Source organism: Chionomys nivalis, chromosome 20 (assembly GCF_950005125.1).
Source record: "Chionomys nivalis chromosome 20, mChiNiv1.1, whole genome shotgun sequence".
Lineage (NCBI taxonomy): Eukaryota > Metazoa > Chordata > Mammalia > Rodentia > Cricetidae > Chionomys > Chionomys nivalis.
The window spans coordinates 55,182,946-55,204,004 of NC_080105.1; the positions used below are offsets into that span (position 1 = coordinate 55,182,946).

Sequence of the window (21,059 nt, forward strand, 5' to 3'; positions counted from 1 at the left end):
AGCGTCCTAGCCGGCCAAAGTGAGGGTCAGTGTAGTGCGCCTGCGCAGAAAACCTGGGCTAGCCGCGGCGACAGTCGCCCGCGCAGAGGAAAGCGGCGTGCGCTTGCGCAGAAAATTGAAGCCGCTTCGGCAGCGTTGGGGAGCATGGTAGGTGGCAGCGTTTGCGCTTGGCAGGTGCGGCCAGAGGCGGGCGCGGAGGTCACCGCTCTGTGCTGGCTTCGGGATCATTGCCGGAGGAGGCCGGGTATCCCCGTCGGGGCGCTGAGGGAGGGACACGGGTGACTTGGAGAGGCATGGCTCTGCCTGTAGGTGTGGGGAGCCCGGTTGGGTCTCTGGGAGGGCAAAGGCTCCTGGTCGGCCCAGTGCTGCCCCTGACCAGAGGGCGGGACGGGGCTGTGAGTGCCACGGGTGACACCTGCCTGATGGGCGGAGCCGACCCGCGTCGGAGTAGGCAGTGACGCCGACGGGGGCGGAGCTGGCCGAGCTCTGCCAGCTCTTGGTCCGCAGAGGTTTCTGGAAGAGATGGAAGGGGGCAATCCTGGGGAGGTGGTGCAGGCGCCTGACTCTGCAGGGTGAGGATGGTTTGCGATCCGCGCAGCTGGCGCCGGGAATGGATGTCACCAATTGCTCGCTCTTTTCCAAAGCCAAGATCAGGCTGGGGAACCAGGAGACGGGAGAGACTGGCAGGACGCCGAGGTAGAGGAGGGTTAGCCTAGAAGATCTGTGCACAGGCGTAGATCGCGGGAGGGGCGCCTGACCACCTCTTTACTTGGATTTGGGGTAGCCATGCTCTGAGAGGCTGCGGGCGGATGGGAACCCAGGGAGACAAGTTTTGTCTCTGTTTCTAGAGCGATGTCTGCTTGTCTTGGAGTTTGTGCAAAGGAAAGCACATGGTTCTTTGGGAGGCAAGAGGGGATGGAGTGGATACTGAGAAGGGGGAGGCTGGAAAACTAGAAGGTGCGAACCCAGAGACCAAGAATAATTGAGAAGAGCAGCCGAAAGACTCTCCTGACCAGCGGCTAGCAGAGCCAGCGGCCAAGCCACCCATGCCTGTGCCCTTAACTGGGAGGCTGAAAATCTGGAAGTGGTTGGATTTAAGGACCCACTCTCCAGGCCTGGACCTGCAAAAACACAGTCAACCTAAAGTGGGCCACAAATTTATGTGATCAAATGGTTGCCCTGTGAGCCTGAGAGGAGGTGCCTCCGGAAGGACATTTTACAGATTTTTTTTTTTTAAATCTTATATCGAAGCACCCGTGTGCCTAAATTGTGCCTTATTGTACACGAGGTAACACATAAAGCGTTTGAAGCTTTTTCGTTCCCACTTCCACTGTTCAGGTCACCTGTCCTGTTCCATGCCAGCCTCCGCTGTTCAAAAGGTCCACTTGTCTTGCTTTCTGTATATCTGATCGATTATCCCTTGCTGAAATGATTCTGAGCAGCTGCAGTTGTGTGTGAGGCACTGCGCTGAGCTCTGGGAGACTTTGAAAACACTGGTCAGTGGCTTCAGGCACTTTCTCAGTGGGCTACTGTAAATGTAGTTTGGACACTTGTGAAGAGTGAGCCAGATGAGCCATTGAAAACATTGGGCAGAGAACGCACCCAAAAGGTTGTCCCTGAAGGAGCTCCATACATCTCTTCTTGAGATGGTTTTCTTAAAATGAAATGTTTTATTGTAATTTAATCGAGCAAAAGGGTTAATTAACACTTACCAGTCCAGGCTGAAGTGATGGCTCTGCCGTTAAGAGTAATTGCCACAAGCCCAGTGACCCGAGTTCAATCCCTGGAATCCAGATGGTGAATAAGTAAAACCAACAATACAAGTTGTTTTCTGACCTACACACACTCACATACACACACACACACACTAAGTAATTGTAAACAACTTGCACTAAGAAAATCTGTGCATTTTAAACAATAAAATAATGAGACAGAAAATGTCCTCTAGGACTTTGGTCCCCGGGACATGCTAAACTTTATCTAAAGTCACTTGCCTAAGCAGACCTTGGCATGGATTTCTCATCTGCTTACATGGATGGACTTGGAGCTCTTTTATTTTCCTGTAAATTTTTAGTTTATAAGCCATTTTTCTTAAGAAAATTATTACCAATTCCCCTTTCTTCCCATTGGACCTGAGTTCTCTTAGCTGTTATTTTGTTTGCTTGTTTGTTTTGTTTTTTGTTTTTGTTTTTTTGTTTTTTTTTTTTTTGTTTTTCAAGACAGATGTTCTCTGTGAAGCTCTGGCTGTCCTGGAACTCATTCTGTAGACCAGGCTGACCTCGAACTCACAGAGATCCTACTGCCTCTACCTCCCAAGTGATGGGATTAAAGGCATGCGCCACCACCACCTGGTTTTTAATGCAAAGCAAACACTTTAGATTTAGCTGTGGATTATTGGTTTTTAAAAACATTTATTATTGGGGCTGGAGAAATGGCTCAGCAGTTAAGAGGACCCGAGTTTGGTTTTTAGCACCCATGTGGCGGCTCACAACTGTCTTTAACTCCAATTGCAGGGGATCTGTCACCCTCTTCTGGCTTTTATGGGCACCAGATTTTCCTAACCTATTCCCGTTTTCTTCTTTGCTGTGGCAGCTAGCGGCTTGGAGCCTGCTTTCCAGCCCATTTTCAGCTCTTGTACATGGTGTGCATGTCTTTGTTTTAATCCCTTTCCTGCCTCCCCCCCTTTATTTCTTCATCTGCACCTTGCTATTCATTATGTATTTCTGTAAGTTGAAATTTATTCTGTTACTACTATAAATTCTCCTCTTTATTTGAACAAGAAAAGTGCAGTCCTCTTAAGTAAAAATTGTTCCCTTATTATTGTTTAAAGCTTCTTGTTTAAAAAAAAAAGAATCCTCAGGACTGGTGACAGACCACTGTAGCTTGGCACTTTCCTAGTGTGCATGAGATCCCGGGTTTGATCCCCAGTTCTACCGAATAAAGAAAGAAACTGTATATTATGGACTCTGTTTTGATTTCTAGAAATGAGCTCATCACTTTCTGGTGTTGCTTTCCCTGAGTTACCTTAGAGGTGTGGCTATGCAGGTCAGCAAGCATGCAGATGCACTCCTTTCGCTGCGGACTATGGACTATATATAGCACCGTTCCTCGGCAGTGCTCCTCTTGCCTCCCCACAGCCTCTGTCCCACTTTGCACCTCACGGTTTGTGTGCTCCCTTGTGGCCCTTTGTAATTTCCTCCAGTATAGCGCTTAGTTATTTGTGTGTTTCCATCAGCACCGTTCTGCACCTAAACTAAGAAAAGCCTTAAAACAATAGTGCTTCCAAATTGTCTATTTCCTCAGTATTCACTGGAGCCCCAACTTAATGGAAGCTCCTGATTCTGCAGGGGTCCCCTGGGATGACATCAGGTCCCCGTGTTGTTGGCAGGGGACCAGATGCGTATTACTGAGATATTGTGCTAATGTTTTAAGGGGGAGGGGGGCAGTATTTTATACAAAGGGAACATGCTTTTCTTTTTTGGTTCTTTTTTGTTTTGTTTTGTTTTTTTTCTTTTTTAAGACAGACTCACTTCGTAGCCCTGGCTGGCCTGGAACTTTCTGTGTAGACCAGACTGGCCTCTGAATATCCTCCTGCCTCTGCTTCCCCTGTGCTGCAATTAAAGGTATGCACCACCATACTTAGCTAGCTTGCTTATTTATTTATTTACTTTTTATAGACAGGACTCTCAGTATAGCCCCTGGCTACCTTAGAACTCATTGCATAGAGGCTGGCCTTGAACTCATTCATAGTCTTCCTGTCCTCCTGTCTCTGGCTCCCAAGTTCTGGGATTACTCATGAGCATCTCCACTCCTGGCTTATAGTATATTGTCTATAAAAGGTTGATTTTCATCGACTTTTCATTAAACTCATATATTTATTACTGTAGAGTTGCTTTCATTTCCATTTTTAGAAGACTATGCAGTCTTTCGACTGATGAAGAGCAAGGTTTTGGTCCCTGCTATTCTGAAAGTTGAGTCCAACAAGAAAAATAAATCCAGTTAAAATGTAGGTGTAAAATGTAAAAATAGACATATGCCATGTGGTGGTGGTGCATGCCTTTAGTCCCAGCGCATAGGAGGCAGTAGCAGGCGGATCTCTGTGAGTTTGAGGCCAGGCTGGTCTACAAAGTAAGTTCCAGGACAGCCAGAGCTACACAGTAAAACCCTGTCTCAAAAAACAAAACAAAAACAAAGAATTCGAGCAAACATGGATTCATTGGCTTTCCCACCTTTTTGTTTTCATCCCAAAGCATAAACTTAAATCGACTCAGAAGGACAAAGTCCGCCAGTTCATGGCATGTACACAAGCTAGCGAGAAAACTGCCATCTACTGCCTGACACAGAATGAGTGGAAACTAGATGAGGCTACAGACAGTTTCTTCCAAAATCCAGAGGCGTTCCACCGAGAGTCTATGAAGAGCACGGTGGACCAGAAGAAACTGGAGCAGCTCTATGGCAGGTACAAAGGTAAGGGGTAAAATGGCAGCAAAGCCAACCAGACGCTGTAGTGCATATCTCGGATGATGGTAGTGGACGGGCACACGGGTGATGCTGGTCGACGAGCACACGAATGATGCTGGTAAATGAGCACACGGGTGATGCTGGTGGACAGGCACACGGGTGATGCTGGTGGACGAGCACACAGGTGATGCTGGAGGACGAGGAGCACGGGTTATACTGGTGGGCGAGCACACGGGTGATGCTGATGGACGAGCACACGGGTGATGCTGGTGGACGAGCACACGGGTGATGCTGGTGGACGAGGAGCACGGGTGATGCTGGTAGACGAGGAGCGTGGGTGATGCTGGTGGATGAGGAACACGGGTGATGCTGGTGGACGAACAGCAAAGACCCAGATGCCTCCTCCTTGTGTCTAGTTCTAGAGCCCACTCTTCTTAGGAGAGAGGCTGGAGATGAAGGAAGGAGTCAAAAGACTGATAACAGGCTAGCCTTCACCTCACCCCTCAGTCCCTGTTCTGTGCATGCTGAGGACATCCAGCAGGGCTTTGCAGGCTTCTGTTTCAGCCGTGCTGTGCCTGTGAATGCATTTTCCCAAAATGCTCTTCTGCTCGGGCTGAAGCAGGGTTTTTTTTTTTTTTTTATTGGTTTTGTTTGGCTTTTAATAGGCCTTTTGTCACATAAGCATGGAGAGGGTTACTCCACGTATAATGCAATTAGAAAGATGTCTGGTTTTATTAATTTCATTTGTGTCATCAATTTTTCTTTGTTGTTGGTCACCATGGTATAATCCCAGGACTTGGGAAGCTGAGGCAAGAGAATTGCTGCAAATTCAAGGCAAGCCTGGGATCCACAACACAACCCTATCTCAAAAGACAGCAAGGGTATCCTTTAGAGTAGAGGTAGGGCTGGAGAGATGGATCAGTGAGCCAAGGACTTGCTGTCCAAGCATGAGGACCTGAGTTCAGATCCCCAGCACCCACATAAAAGCCGAGTTTGGAGACACATGCCGGTAGCTCCACTCCCAGGAGAGTAGACACAGCTGGGTCCCAGGGGCTCACTAGCCAGCGAATATAGCCAAAGCATCACGCTGCAGACTCAAGCTCAGAGATCCTATGTAAGAGGTAAGATGGTGGGGTTGGAGGAACGGCTCAGCAGCTAGAGCACTTGCTGAATTACAGAGGACTGGGATTTGGTTCCCAGTATCTATGTGGTAATTCACAACCCTTTGTAATTCCAGTTCCAGAGGAACCGACACTCCGAATGGTCCTGTACTGTCCTGTAGTGCCCATGCCACTGCAGGACTAGTACTCGAGCCAGGAACTGGGCCTGGAGACTTAGAAACACAGAGACACACAGAGAGAGACACAGACGCGGACATGGGTCATCCTTGTTACAAGAATGCCATTCCTCCTTTATTGTGCTCAGGGGCAGCTTATATAGGGATCCTTAGCCATGCCCAACTCTCAGGGTCTTTCAGCAGTGGGCTTCATCAGCCTGCCATCAGGGTCTCATGCAAGAGCAGCTGCAGGCAAAGAAAGTCAAGGGGCCAAGGATCTTTAGCTCCCAACACATTGGAGCTAGCAAATGAAATTACTTAAAAAGAAAACAAGCAATCGCTTTTGCCTTGGCAGAATTGCGAGCACTCTTTTTTCCTTCCCTCCGTTCTCCAGAGTCTGATCTGAGATAAACCCACAGCATGTGTGCCCACGTGGAGCAAGCCTCCATTACATAGCTTCGTCCTCAGCTGGAAGTTAAACAGAGTTTTGGCTTTGGTTTTAGTTTTCCTGTATTGATGTTCGAACCCAGGGCCTCAAGCACACCATGCAAGCATTCCTGCCTGAGATTGTGCTCAGCCCTTAAAATAATTCTTAATGATGACATCTCTTTACAAGAGTTTCAGTCTTCTTTCTAGGTGTTAAGGATGGAGCTGTTTTCTGGATAGATTTTTAACTCTCTGTATTTATTTCATACTTAATAGAAAATGGTTGTTCACTGACTGGTGTGACTGAAATACTTGATAGAATTGTATGAATAGTTTGATTCTAACAAGCTATTTTGGATTGCTTTTCAATGTAGTATGATGTCTTCCCCTAATTTTAACAACAGACCCACAGGATGAAAACAAAATCGGAGTTGATGGGATCCAGCAGTTCTGTGACGATTTGAACCTGGACCCTGCCAGTATTAGCGTTTTGGTCGTAGCATGGAAGTTCAGGGCTGCCACTCAATGTGAATTTAGCAAAAAGGAATTTGTGGATGGCATGACAGAGCTGGGGTAAGTAAATTTCTCATTTTAAACTTTTCGGAAGGAAAGTTACTTAGATCATCTTTCAACCACTTACAAATCCTGATTTCATATACGTGCACTTTCTTTGTGTATTATAAGCCTTCAGTTTCCTTTCAGACTCAGGTTTTCTTCTACTATCTTTATTCACATTAAATCTTCTTATTCTTTAAACTTAAAATTTTCCTTCCATTGGGGAGGAGATGGCTCAGTGATTAAGAACTTGCACTACTGGCAGAGGCCATAGTTCAGTTCCCAGCACCCCTGTCAGCTGGTTCACATCCACGGCTTGTAACTCAAGCTCTAGGGGATCTGACCCCTTTGGCCCCTTCTGGTATCTGCGTACATGCATGTATATATACACAATTGTGTGCTCAATTCACACATGCATAATTTAAATTACTAAAAATAAAGTTTAAAATTTTAAAACAAATATTCTTCCAAGTTTGAATTAACAGTGAATAATAGCAGGGTAAAATTTTTAACCACTCATTTTTGTACTAAATATATAATTTCTTATGTGGTTGTATTAAAGCCAATAAAATAATACCATTTTGGTTTTTGTTTCTTTATTCTGCCTAACAGAGTTAGGATTAATGACTTTAGATGTTGCTCATTTAGCAGATGTGACAGAGAATAAATGAAAACGCCCAACAAAAATACCTTTTAATTGCTAAACTTATGAACTGCTTTGTGAGGTTGTATAAGGCCAACTTGTTCCATTTGCTGACATTTCTGACACTCTCATTCGCTGTTGATGCTTCAGAGTCAGTTGTTTTGAGTTGCTGAAAAACAGGGTTCTTTGGGGTACCCGCCCCTCAGACCCTTCAAGGTTCAGTTAAAGCTACAGTCAGCGAAGGAAAAATGACTAAGGGGATCTGAGGGGAGAAACAAATTAACTCACACGGTTCTTCCTCGGGATGTCTCTTCTAATTCTTCTGTCCTAACTGTATAATTTCTTAGGCCCAATTCTCTGTCTCAGTTCTAATTTCCATTCCAATTCTTTGCTACATTCTTTTTCTTCTTTTTCCTCTCCATTTTCCTAGCTGCTGATTTCTGGGACACTTCTGCTCCAACTTCTGCTCCAGCTTCTGCTAACTCTCCTTGTTCTTACCCAGCTATAAAGACCCTCAAAATCTTGCAGGCACAGAGAGTAACCAGGCAACTCCTGTACACAGACAAGGGCAGTTTATGGCCCTTGGTCCATTAGCACTTTTCCCAAATGCTGCAAGTTCTGAGGGACTTTTAGATCTGAAGTTTACACCATTTACTCTAAGCCGTTGAAACAAGGAGGAGACTCAAACCTCTAAATGATCAGATATGGGGCTTGATGCCTATTAGAGGCGCCAGTGGAGGTTTGTCTTCCTCCGGGCTGTGGGTTGATGATTAGTTATTTTTCCTCAGAGTGAAAGACGGGCAGTAAATCTCCTGAACTCAGATTATCAGTAGACTGAGATGGAGACGAGTCAGGTAACCAGGGCCTGCTTATTTTTTCTACCTGAGAAGCTATGAATCAACAGCTGTGTCCTTTGATATCTGGGGATGTCTTAAATGGAATGCTTTTTCCTGGACCCAGCACACTGACAGTAAAGATAATTGCAGGAAGGCAGATCTCCATGTTTACACTGAAAAAAAAAACAGAGACCTGGTAGTGGAAGCAGGTTTCTTGACTGAGACTGTGTCACACATAGCTAGGGGATGTAATCAGTAAACCCCAATGCATAGGGGAAATCGTGCCCAGTAAACGATCAAATAGTGCTGAACTGTGGGGGTAAGTCCTAAATTTGTAACTGATAGGGATAAACTACAGAGAAATCTATCTCAAGAAACAGCCACTTTATTCACAAGGCAGTAATTCCAATATGCCTTGCATCTTGGCCTAATCTCCAATGCAGAGTCCCTGACTCTGATGGGTTGACTTTGTGAAGTGAGGCTGATTAATTAATGATTCCATGGCTCATTGCAACTGAAAGCCTGTAAAGTTGTCCCCAACAACTGACTCTGCTTCTCCCAGTGACACGCCTGGAGAGAGGTGTGTTCACATGTGCTCAGGCTGCATGTGTAGAAATGCTAACAGCATTTCTTGTGATAAGAAAATTATGAACAGCTGACACAGTCACTATCAGTATGTTCTATAAATTATATACATATGAGTCCTGTGACAAAGGCAATGACTGAGTTGTATCTGCACACACCACAGGATGAACCTCACACATGATGTAGACCAAAAGACCAGGCACGAAACAGCGTGAGTTCACGTTTTTGTCAAGCTGCAGGGTATAACAGTGCTATCAGGGTGGTAGAGTTAGAAAAACAAGAGAGTGGGCCCTGCCTCTATAGAGGGGAAGTGCTCAGCCTCTGTGGACCTGGGTGCCTGCCACTCAACTGTGATACCTGGAGGTGGTACTTGGGGCATATGGTCACCAACGGGAGCTGACTGCATTTGTCCTGAGTGCATATTCCATAAGGGTGTGGAATAGTGGATAGTCTGGGAGCTGTAGGACTTCCTCCGGTTTGTCTTTCTCAGATTAAAGCACACCTTAGATAAGTGGTTGAGTACCATTCTTACTCTGTTCCCTGTTGGACAGTTGAAGCAAAAGAGACCAATTCGTTTTGCTGCTCCACATTTATGCCTTAAAGAACAATTAATATTTTTACTGAGGTGTTTTGGGATTGTTTTATGTCTGGGGGCTTTTTGTCTGTTTTGTTTTACAGAGCTGGGGATGGAGTCCAGGGCCGACTTATAGTAGGGAAGCCCTCTACTGCACAGCCACACCCCAGCCCAGGCTGATTGCTGGTTTTAAAGGTGATTGTCTTTTTAGAGGAAAACTAATTTTTAAAACAATACAGCCTGGGCAAGGTGGTGCACCCCTTTAACTGCAGCACTGGGAAGGCAGAGGCAGGTGGATCTATGTGGGTTCAAAACCAGCCTGATTTGCCCAGTGAGTTCCAGGACAGCCAGGACTACATAGAGAGACTGTTTCAAAACACCAAAACGAAACAGGTTTTTTAACACCAGGCTGTTTCAGACCGAACTTGCTACAGTTAATGTTAAATGCTTAAGCAATGAGGCTTCTTTCCCTCCTGTTGCAGTGCATCGGTGGCAATGGCCCAGGCTGACAGGGGCTCCCAGTTTCATGGTCAGTGAATAAACGTGGACTCTGCATCTTGTCCCTGAGCCACCTCACTTGGCCTTGCTGTGAACAGGACACAATTTTGTTTTTCCTGACTTAACAGCCCGTACCACCAGGTAGTGGTGCTGGCACACGCACTCAGGAGGAAGAGGCAGGCGGATCGTTGAGTTTGAAGCGAGCCTGGTCTACAGAGTGAGTTCCAGGACTGGGCTCCACAGAGAAACCCTGTTTCAAAAAGACAAGCGGACAAACAGCACAGGCCGTCCTTTCACGCGTTCAGCGTGCACAGCCAGAGGCCTCAGTGCTGCCGCAGCTCAACAGCTACAGGATCTTTACAGCATCGCAAGGGAACCTGGGATGAGGAACGGTGGACAGGCAGGTGACAAGTAACAAGCTTCTCTGTCGTCGCAGGTGTGACAGCGCAGAGAAGCTGAAAGCTCTTCTTCCCAGACTGGAGCAAGAGCTCAAGGACTCGGCCAAGTTTAAAGACTTTTACCAGTTCACCTTCACCTTCGCCAAGAACCCTGGGCAGAAGGGTTTAGGTGAGTATGAACTCCAGGATTGCAAGGTGCCCATCTGAGGCCTGTTGTATGTGGACAGAATCAGCGGAATTCCAGCAGACGGACAGACGGCCGTGACAGTGCTGTCGCTTAGCTTCTCTGTTCCACTTAGTTCTCATGTAACTGGAAATATCACTTGAGAATGTCTCTTGACTTCCAAATTTCAAATGTTTTAAATTTAAAATGCGAACTACTTTGTGTTTCGTGTTATCTCTATCGTTACCGGTCCGCTGACAGTCTGAATGTTTGGGGCTTGTCCTCCGCATGGTGGTTTTGCCGGCCAGGCCTTGAGCCAGCTCTGCCGGCTCTGCTGTGTCCCACACTGCATCACCGCTCCTCCCAGAGCTGTACAGTCCCACTCGTGCTTCACTGCAGATGTGCACATCTGGGAAGCATAGCTGAAAATTTCAGTCTGAGGTTTTGATTTATTGGGGGTTTTATTTAGTTCTGCATCTGAGTACTGGCTTGTTTCCTCCTAAGAAGAATCCGTATCAACCTACAGTGACTTGCCTGGACTTTGTAAAAGGCCTTGTGTATTTTTGTGAAACCTCTTACGTGTTAGAAGGAATGTTTAGAAAATTGGCACAGAGGCAGTAACAGAGCGGACTGAACTCTACATAGGGAGTTAGAAAGGGCTGTGACACAGACGGGCGGAACTACCTGGTGCGCCTGCTCTACCAACACATGCCTGTGCACAGATGTGCACCTGCCTGCTCTCACCTCCACCTGTCTTTCCTGCCCCATCCTCCTGTCAGGTCGTCATTATCGCCCCTCTTCCGTCCCCTCCAGCATGGTACAGGTTCGAAGAGTCAAACAGCCAAGAGATTTTCCTTCCTCCCCTCGTAAACCAGTCCCTCGGGGTTGCTTTCTTCTTCTCCTTTGTCTTCCCTGGTGTTGATGTTTCAATGCTGGTGTACTGGGCTGTGGCCAGCCTTCCTTTTCCCCCAGGCTGGTCTGCCTATGCAATGATCTGAGGTCATACCAAACCTCTCAGATCAGAGTGAGTGCTTCAGGAACCAAGGGCTGGCCAGCCTTCAGGGTGGCATTTAGAAACTGGTCTGAGCCGGGCAGTGGTGGCGCACGCCTTTAATCCCAGCACTCGGGAGGCAGAGACAGGTGGATCTCTGTGAGTTCGAGGCCAGCCTGGTCTACAAGAGCTAGTTCCAGGACAGGAACCAAAAAGCTACAGAGAAACCCTGTCTCAAAATATCCAGGGAGGGAGGGAGGGAGGGAGGGAGGAAGGAAGGAAACTGGTCTGAATAGATCCCCTGGAATTTTAGAAGGTGGAAATGCCATCACTTCCTGTCAGCTCCTGGAAAACCCTCATGCACTGATCCTGTCCAAAGCTGCCAGGGCTAAGGGTGTGGGGCAGTGGGGGATTATAGTCTCAGCCTGCACACAGTCTTGGCGTCCATCTCCAGCATGGAAACCAAAGGAGAGATTTGGGGCTAATACTATCCCACACGCATGGGATGCACGCATACAGTCAGGTGAAGCAGTTGGTAAGAGTGACTGAGGCACACGTGTTTGTGCTTCGATGTATACTGGCCTTGTTACTTCAGGATCTGGTCCCCGGGGCTGAGTATACCAGGAGGAAGGCATAGCAAAGCCCTGTGTCTCACTGGTCATGGGAAACAAGGAAGGTGGCAGGTTTCCTATATTCCACCCTTTTAACTCTTTTCACTTTTCTGAGACGTACATATTTCTGTTCTATGTCTGAGTGATTTGCCTGCCTGTACGTCTGTGCACCACATCAGTGCCGTGCCCAGTGAGGGTGTTGTGTCCCCTGGGAGCTGGAGTTACAGACAGTTGTTAGCCACTGCGTGGTGCTGAGAATTGTAATTGTGCATTTGTAATCACTGAGTCATCTCTGCAGCCCCTCGGCCCCTTTTAGGAGACCTGCCTTTGTTTAACTGAGAAAAAGGAGCCAGCCATCGACACAGCTCTTCATTTTGTACTCAGCAGACAGTTAATCTCAGCTAGGATGATGTGGGAGGTCCTTCTGTATATGTGTTGCTTTTGTTGGTTGATGAATAAAGCTGTTTCAGCCAATGGCTTAACAGTAAAGCTAGTGGGGGAGTTCAAGCAAAGATATATAGAGAGAGGGCGGAGTCCAGGAGACACCACATAGCTGCTGAAGGAGTAACGTGCCTCACTGGTAAGCCAGTGGCAATACACAGATGTGTAGAAATGGTTAATTCAGTAGTTAGAACTAGCCAGTAAGGAAGACATTGGTGAAACAGTTGTAGCTGATGATAAGCCTCAGAGCGATTATTTCCTAAGTGGCTGTGGGAGCTAAGGGTGTAGAGAAACTCGTGCAGTGGGAGCAGGAAGGATGCAGAAGAGCCTTCTGGCAACACAAAGAGGTAATCAGGCTTTTTTGGGGGGACGTTTGTATATGTGCACACACGCATGCAGAAGCACATGTGCTTGCTCCTGTGTTTGTACACAGCGACACACACACTCGGGTGAGTACTCGGCTGCTGGGCTGCACCTCAGCGTGCTGCTCTGTGATGCGGAAACTTAGGTGAGTTCATGCTGGCTGCCGTGAAGTCAGTGAGCTCTGAGAACCTTGACCTTGGAGGAAATAAGGTTTCATACTAACTAGCTATTGTCTTCCTGAACAGAGGATGCTTTGTCAAGTAGAACATTGCATGTGTGATTCTAACTAGCCTTGCCTTCTAGCATTTTCTTTTTTCTTTTATGTTTTGTTTTGATTTTTTGTTTGTTTTTGTTTTTCAAGGCAGGGTTTCTCTGTAGCTTTGGAGCCTGTCCTGGAACTCGCTCTTGTAGACCAGGCTGGCCTCGAACTCACAGAGATCCGCCTGCCTCTGCCTCCTGAGTGCTGGGATTAAAGGTGTACGCCACCACCGCCCAGTGCCTACTAGCATTTTCTTAATCACGCAATGGACTTTTTACATTGAAAAAAATTGATGCCAAACATTCTCATTACAGAGTAACTATGGCCCCTGATTTCAGTCTCACGGTCTGCTATTTGAGAATTTTGTAGTTATTCTGCAAACGGCCCAAGCTCACTTGGATAGCCTGACATTTTTTGCAGAGGAATATTAAATGTTGGAAATGTGTACTTTCACTTTAAGGTCATGTAACTCGTGAACGTTCACGTGAGGTACTTTATTTATAAGAAGGGTTCTAGGACCAACGCTAACCCAGACGCAACTAGATTCTAAAGTATGCCATAAAACTTTATTTTCCTTTCCTCCTCAGGTTCGCCTCCATTTCCCAGTGTGAGCGCTTTACATCATTAAGATGAGTTGACTCTAGATCTCACTTAATGTTCTTCCTAAGGGATAAGGATGTAGACTTAGAAGCAGGACAAGACTAATCGTCTTAGCCTTACACTGCGGGTCCCATAGGTAAGGCCTAGCAAGCCCTCCACACGCCATGATTGGACCTCTCTGACTCGTTCCTTTCCATGGTGACTCCAGGGTGCTTAGGACGGATCAGACCTGCAGCATACCCTGCAGCATAAGCCCATAGGGAATAACCGAATAACCATCCTATCCACCATTGGTCACTAGCCATTCGTCTCTAGCTCGTTAGTGTTAGTAATGGTCAGCCCTGGAAGTCTCAAATTGGAGCAGTGACATCAATACTTTTCCTCCAGGTGGGATCAAACCAGATTCAGGAGAAAGTCTTGAAAAGTGCTTCTTTGTGGATTTCGTATTTATACTAATCTGTGTCCTTAATATAGTTGTTGATCTGCTTCTCGCATATCTCTATCTGACATACATGCAGAAATGTAATTAGATTATTTCAGCATAGCTGTCTTTTTATTGCCTCTGGTGAGCAGTATTCATCAGGATTAAAATGGTCTTAGAGATAGGACTGCTTCTATCATGTAAGAAGAAGGTACTAAAAATCTCGCGTTTACAGCGAGCAGGGAGTAGACAGCTATTCCCGAAAACTCTGGAGATTCTGTCCCAGAGCCTTCTGAAACCCAGCCCTCAGTTTGCATGAAATACACAGCTTTAAGACAAACCTTACAGTGTAGATTTGCTTCAGAATGGTGAAGTATCACCGTCTTCTGGTTGAGGGAGAGGAAATAGGCTTTGATTGATAAATAACCTAAGTTTTTACTAACTGTGTAGTAGTGAATAGTTTTCTCTATATGCAGAAATCTGTATTAACTGTGCAGTGAGAAATTCAGGGTCCTGAGGCTATCCAGTTTGTTTGTGGATCAGGTCGTTCTGAGACAGCTCAATCTGTCGTGTACACGACCATGAGGCAAGTCTGCTGGAGAAAACCGATCCCTCCCTTTTAAATGGGTCCTTTAATTTTCAGCTTATCCCTTGGAAATGGCAGTGGCCTACTTTCTGAATAAATGATGTATGCTAATAGTAGTAATAGACTGGATCAGGCAGTTAAGTCTGATACACGGGGAATGCAAGTCTCCAGAACTGGTTAACTGGGGGCAGCTGCTTTCATGTCCAAATAATACACAAGTGCTGCCTAAGGAACTTCCTCAGATTCATAGAGTTAGATTACATGGCATTTCCAGAAACACTGTAGAGATTGGGTGAGGCTGCCAATAATTGCTTTTATCCCATAGAACAGAAGACTGATTTATTAATCAATCTCTCTCTCTCTCCCTCTGTCCCTCCCTCCCTCTCCTTCCCTTCCTCCCTCTTTATCCCCCACTCCCATTTCTCTCTGACAGATTTAGAAATGGCTGTTGCATATTGGAAGTTAGTATTGTCTGGAAGGTTTAAATTTTTAGATCTTTGGAACACATTTCTGCTGGTAAGTGACTGTTTCTTGCCTTGTGTGCCCAATCGAGAAGTTTCTCTTATTTAAAATGCTAAGGCCTGGGCCCTGCATAGGGGTACATGCTTTTAATCTCAGAACTCAGGAGGGTAAGTCAGGTGGATCTACATAGTGGGCTCCTGGCCAGCCTGGGCTCCATAGTGAGATTGTGTCTCAAAATAAGTAAGTAACCAAATAGATAAATAAAATGCTAAGACTGAATGCAGGCATCTGATTAAAATATGATTATACAGGCATTCAGACATCAGGCCAGGTCTGCACAGATTAACCGCTTGGGCAAGATTGTGACCTTGGGCATATTGCTTGTGCTTCAGTTTCTTTAGGGATAGCAGTCGAGAGCATGGCCTGTGGAGGCCAAGCCCTGTCTTAGTGGCCTGGGAACGTTCATGTCAAGGGCTCATCCCATCCTATGTCATGTTACTTATAGAATGTTCAGTGTTGACAAAGCAATGCCCAGTTCTTCCTTTACTCATACTTGGGATGGAGCTAGACAGGTGCTCTACAAGTGAACTCCATCCCCGGTTCCCTTCGCGTTTGAGGCATGGTCTTGCTGAGGTCAAGGAGCCCTGAACTTGGGATCTTCCAGTCTAACCTACTAACTAAGTATCTAGGAATACTGGCCTATTTCACCAGGTTCTCACCTCTTGGTTACACCCAAATTACAGGACATTGTCCAGAGTCCTCCACAGCCATGCGTACAGAAGTAAGAAGGTGCTAGCACATCATGGAGTCCACAGAGTGTTAGAACACATGCAGCACCACCGATGGGAAGACTGATAAAGATGAGAATATTTCCCCAGTAGAGGAGAGGACAGAGCAGCGGAGTTAGATCGCCATGTCAGCTGGCGGGGGAACAAACTGTAAAAACTACTGGCAGTCCAGCAGTTGATGTCATAATACACTATATGAAGAATAAAGTTAATAAATAAACAGGCTTCAAAAAAAATAAAGGTACAAGACAAGGCCAGGCAAGATGGCTCAGCTGATAAGGGTGGCAGCCACCAAGTCCAGTGACCGGAGTTTGATCCCAGAACCCAAACAGTGGAAGGAGAGAACTGACCCCCCAGCCTCCCCATAAAATGTCCTCTGACCTATGCACATGTGTAGAAATAGATAAATGGGGAAAAATTTAATGATAGCATTTGCACATAGCAAGTATTGAAGCTCTTTATGTTACATGCATGTATTGGCATGTAAAAGCTGGCGTGTTAGTGTTAAGTCCAAGGGAATGGGTGCTTTTGTAGGTGAGGCGAGAGCTGGCGGATACAGGAGCCATGGAAGCCCGGCTTTGCCCCAGAACTTGCCTTTCTGTGGTACAGTCATCATATTAGTCTCCATGTTTGTGATATACCTGGAATATTGAGTAACAAAGCTATTTTTAGGTAATTATCTCATCCCACTCAAGAAATACTTGATATATAGAAATACAAACATGAGGAAGTAAGCTAAGTCGAAATGGGACTCCACATCTTCCTGTATGGTTTCTGAACAGGCTTAGGGGAGTGGGAAGGACTGGCCTTCTGTCTGACCAGACAGGAATATGTAATTTAGATATTTTAAAATACATCAGTACTCTTTATTTGGACTTCGGCACACAGACATCCAGTTGCTCTGAGGGACTATTACTTTTAGTTGTGATCGTTGTGACTCCATGCCCCTCGTCACGCTGAGGAGGACCCCTTGCTAAGGCAGTGTGCCCCAACCGATTGAACCTTAATCTGGTGGATGTTTTTTTCTTCTATATTAGGAGCACCACAAACGATCAATTCCCAGGGACACTTGGAACCTCCTCCTAGATTTTGGAAACATGATTGCGGATGATTTGTCTAACTACGATGAAGAAGGTACTAGAGTTGTAGGACTGACTTGACAGGGTTACCAGAGACGCTCACACCTGTGGATGCTAATGGACCACCTCCAGAGTGAGAGACAGACACCAACCCAGAAGGGTCACCCACCCATGGGGATAGATAATGACTGACTTCCTTGTCAGCTTCTAGAACGACATAAAACCTGGTTAGGATGACTGGAGATGTTACCATAAGTGCATACTCCCCCTAATGCCAGGGAACCCCACACTAGAAACAGTTAAGTCCTCCCATAGAGTAGCCCTGCTCCCTGAGCAAGGCCTGGCCCTGGGCAGCTGGTCTTCCCTTTACTCTTCATGCCTTGTGGCGTGTTACCCTGTAGCTGACAGCATCCAGTTCATGTCCTGTCCCTCCCTTCTGTGTCCTCTACACTTAGTACAGTGCCCAACTCATACCAAACGCCTAATGAATGCTTCTTGTGTAAAGGAAGGGATAGCTGACTGTAGACAGCTTGGTTCTCAGGAACCATAACTGTCCCTGGTAAAAACAGCTAGCGTGCGAGGCGGCCAGTGCTGCTAGAGGATCCATGTGAGCCCTGGTGCCCTGCCCCTGGTAGGCTGGGGAGTCTGGTGAGGAGGCAGAGAAGGAATGCCCATAGCGAAGGGGAATGCTCCTTGGCCCTTAGGAAGCAGTGGGTCTGTTTATTCCCATTCCCAGTCAACGGGTTCTGACTGCCCATAAACTGGCTGAGGCCTGAGAGGCCACCTTGTAGGCCCAGGCAGTGGGAGTGTGGCCTCAAGGCTGTCACCCCCACCGCTCTCTGACCCTACTTCCTGGAACAGCAGAACTGAGTCGTTTGATCAGACGCAGGCTGCGTAAGCTTCAGACCGTTTGGTTCTTTAGGTGTTAGAATTGGGGGAAGAATATTTTTCATATAAAATACTGCTCTGACTTATTTTAAAAATCTGTTTGCTTTCCTTCAGGAGCCTGGCCTGTCCTCATAGATGACTTTGTAGAATATGCGCGACCAGTAGTCACGGGTGGGAAGCGCCGCCCTTTCTAAGCAAAGCCAGCTAGATGGAGGGTAAGATGAGCCGAGTCCCGAACGAGACACCCGGATTGGTCGCTGTGTGCACTTGTGGCTGACTTCAGAAGTCTTCCTCATCCATTCATGAAACAAATCCTTACCCCGCTTAAAGGTTGTCTCGGCTGCCGCGTAGGAACCAAGAAACTCCTCAGGAAGTTAGGGACGTGTCGTCAGAGCTGTTGCTTTAGGAGCCGCCTGCATGCATGCCTTTACAGAGAGCAGCTTAGAACCTGTTCGCAGGGCTGAGAGCAAGCAGTTCAGTTCACGCTGTGAAGGTGAGCGCCAGCGGTTTCCAAGGCCGTGGAATCACATTGTAATTATGCCTCAAAATAGCATCCGTGTCCTCAGAACGGTGTGTCTTCTCACCGGTCCAAGCTGTCAGAAGCCCTGATGAAGACGGCCTTTCCAGAGAGCCTACTGCTTTTAATCTTGGTATTCAAGATTGATAGTCCTGATTATCAAATCTCTAGATTTACTAGATACTCTGTTTTTATTTTCTCTAGAAGACATTGTTGCAGTTTGCACAGGGATGGCCCAGGATGGAGTCCAGCAGGCCCATTTCACACTGTTTACAAGCTGCCGGGCCTGTTTTACTTCTAATAAGGTTATAATTATTAGGCCTGGATGCTGCCTCCTGAGAAGTTTCTTATTTTTTTAATATATTTTATTATATTTAAAAGGACATTTTTCCATGAGAAATACTTCTTTTTGAGTGATGAATTAGATTTACAAATCAATGCACTGGTTCCCTTCACCTGTCTATAATGTCTTCAGTGCCCGTGTCCAGCCCTTGGATAGCCATATGCATTTGGAAGCAAAAACACACATCATCCGAAAGCGTCTACCCACAAAGCCTCCGCCTCATTTGTCTGCACCATGGGACTGCACCGTGTCACTGTCTGCTTTTCTGGTGTTTATCTGCTCAAGATCCCCTCGTGCACACAGACATGGAGGGCCTGGATACCATCCGCTCATCTGGTGTTAAGCTTTGAACATCACTGTGCCGACCCTACCTCACACTTGCCAAGACTTGGTGTCACAAGCGTGCCTTGCTGCCCGGCCTACAGCGTGACCATGGAGCAGATATGCTGGGCCCACTTCAGGATGGGGAATTGGCCAAATGCCTGTACGCAGAAAGCATGTCCCGGATATGCTGTTGGGGTGGCTTCTGTGATGGGACATGCTCCTGACTTAGGAAGCAGCTTGTGTGCCCTACAGTGAGATGGGCTGTTGACGGTGGATGGGTCTCACAGAGGCGATGGCGAATTGGGACGGGAGACCAGTCTCCACAAAGCCAACCCTCACTGTGTGAGGTGACATCTAGTGACCTGTCTACGCAGGTCCATAAAAGGGACAACTGGGGCGTCTTTGAGAGTGTATGTAACCAAACTGACTTAACGGAAACCTGGAAAACAAAACGGCCTTCCAGGTTTTGTGGGTTCCTGACATAGTTAACCTCTGTTCGGAGAGATTTATGGGTACAAATAACTAAATTCTGAAGGTCTGCAATACACTATTATTTTTAAGATTTAAAATTCTTCAGGAAGACCAGCGATAGGACTCAGCAGGCTAAGGCACATGCTGCTTAGCCTGACAACCCGAGTTCAATCCCTGGGAACCACATGGTGGATGGAAGGAGAGCACCGACTCCACACATGTGCCATGAAATGCATGTATTCCCCCTACACACACATGTACTTACACAACAAATTAAATAAATAAACGTAACTTTAAAATTTTCAATTCTATGAGATTGTCAGTAGGCTGTGATGCACTAGTAACTGATGAAGGCTTTTCAAAGAACTGTGCTTTCGGTTCCGTCATTTACACTTGAACTGCGCATGTTACAAAAACGCTGAAAACTTGAGAAGTAGTAAATAAAGTATTTTCCCTGGTGTTGTGTGTCCTTTGTTCTCGGTCGCACAGATGCCTTCCTGTGCACACCAAGGCCCCGGTCTTTGTTCTCGGTCGCACAGATGCCTTCCTGTGCACACCAAGGCCCCGGTCTTTGTTCTCGGTCGCACAGACGCCTTCCTGTGCACACCAAGGCCCAAGGCCCCGGTCTTTGTTCTTGGTCGCACAGATGCCTTCCTGTGCACACCAAGGACCCGGTCTTTGTTCTCGGTCGCACAGACGCCTTCCTGTGCACAGCAAGGCCCCGGTCTTTGTTCTCGGTCGCACAGATACCTTCCTGTGCACACCAAGGACCCTGTCTTTGTTCTCGGTTGCACAGATACCTTCCTGTGCACACCAAGGCCCCTGTCTTCGGCTTGGACAAGCAGAAAGGCCCCCTGTAGCAAACCCTTGGCCACACTGCCTCTAACGCCTCACCAGGCAAATGAGTATATTGAAGACAGCTTCGTTTGTCTGGGTCTCTGTCTCAGGACAATATGCTGGACGTGTGGGACCTGCACATCAGTATACCAGTAGAGCCATAGTTATGTTTAAAACGTTTGCCAAACACAGCAGGTTTAAGAAATGTATATAATCTGCCCCACTTGGTATCTGCCAGGCATTTCCAGAGCAGCCAACATCGTTGCTGTCTAAGCCACGCGGGTGCAGTGTTGTTAGTTAATGCTCAGTGCGTCCTGAACTCGATGCTCTGGGCACAGAAGGAGAGCTCCTCCAGCGCCTGTTGCTGTGTCTAGCATCCTGTAACAGGAGGCCTCTGAACGAGTGTCAGATAGACAAACCGGTGAGACAGCCTTGTCTTGTTTGGGATTTTGGCCAAATACTGTGGAAGTTCCCAAACATCCTTAGCCAAGTTCCTCTCCCTGAGTCCCTGGCTTAGCTCCATCGACCTGAAGTGGGTGGCTGTCTGTTGCCTGCTCCTCCTGTTTGTCTTACCACGATGGGAACCATATACATCCTGGTTTTGAGGGGTTGCTTCCGACTGAGACTTGTACCTGCAGGAAATGCAGCTTGCTACGCACCAAA

The 21,059-nt window shown here is 46.9% G+C and overlaps 1 protein-coding gene across 2 annotated transcripts; it reads left to right on the forward strand.

The window, feature by feature from the left end:
• The first annotated feature begins 91 nt into the window (after positions 1–91).
• Positions 92–19,870, forward strand: Dcun1d2 (defective in cullin neddylation 1 domain containing 2). 2 transcript variants are annotated; one of them, XM_057752731.1, is made up of 7 exons: positions 92–147; positions 4,251–4,467; positions 6,568–6,736; positions 10,291–10,421; positions 15,121–15,203; positions 16,975–17,071; positions 18,019–19,870. In XM_057752731.1, exons 1-7 carry the CDS (start codon positions 145–147, stop codon positions 18,096–18,098), a joined length of 780 nt encoding a protein of 259 aa, XP_057608714.1. In that variant the 5' UTR covers positions 92–144; the 3' UTR covers positions 18,099–19,870. The 2 variants fall into 2 exon arrangements, with proteins under 2 accessions (XP_057608714.1, XP_057608715.1); XM_057752732.1 differs by lacking the exon at positions 92–147 and adding an exon at positions 195–244.
• The last annotated feature ends 1,189 nt before the right edge of the window (positions 19,871–21,059 follow it).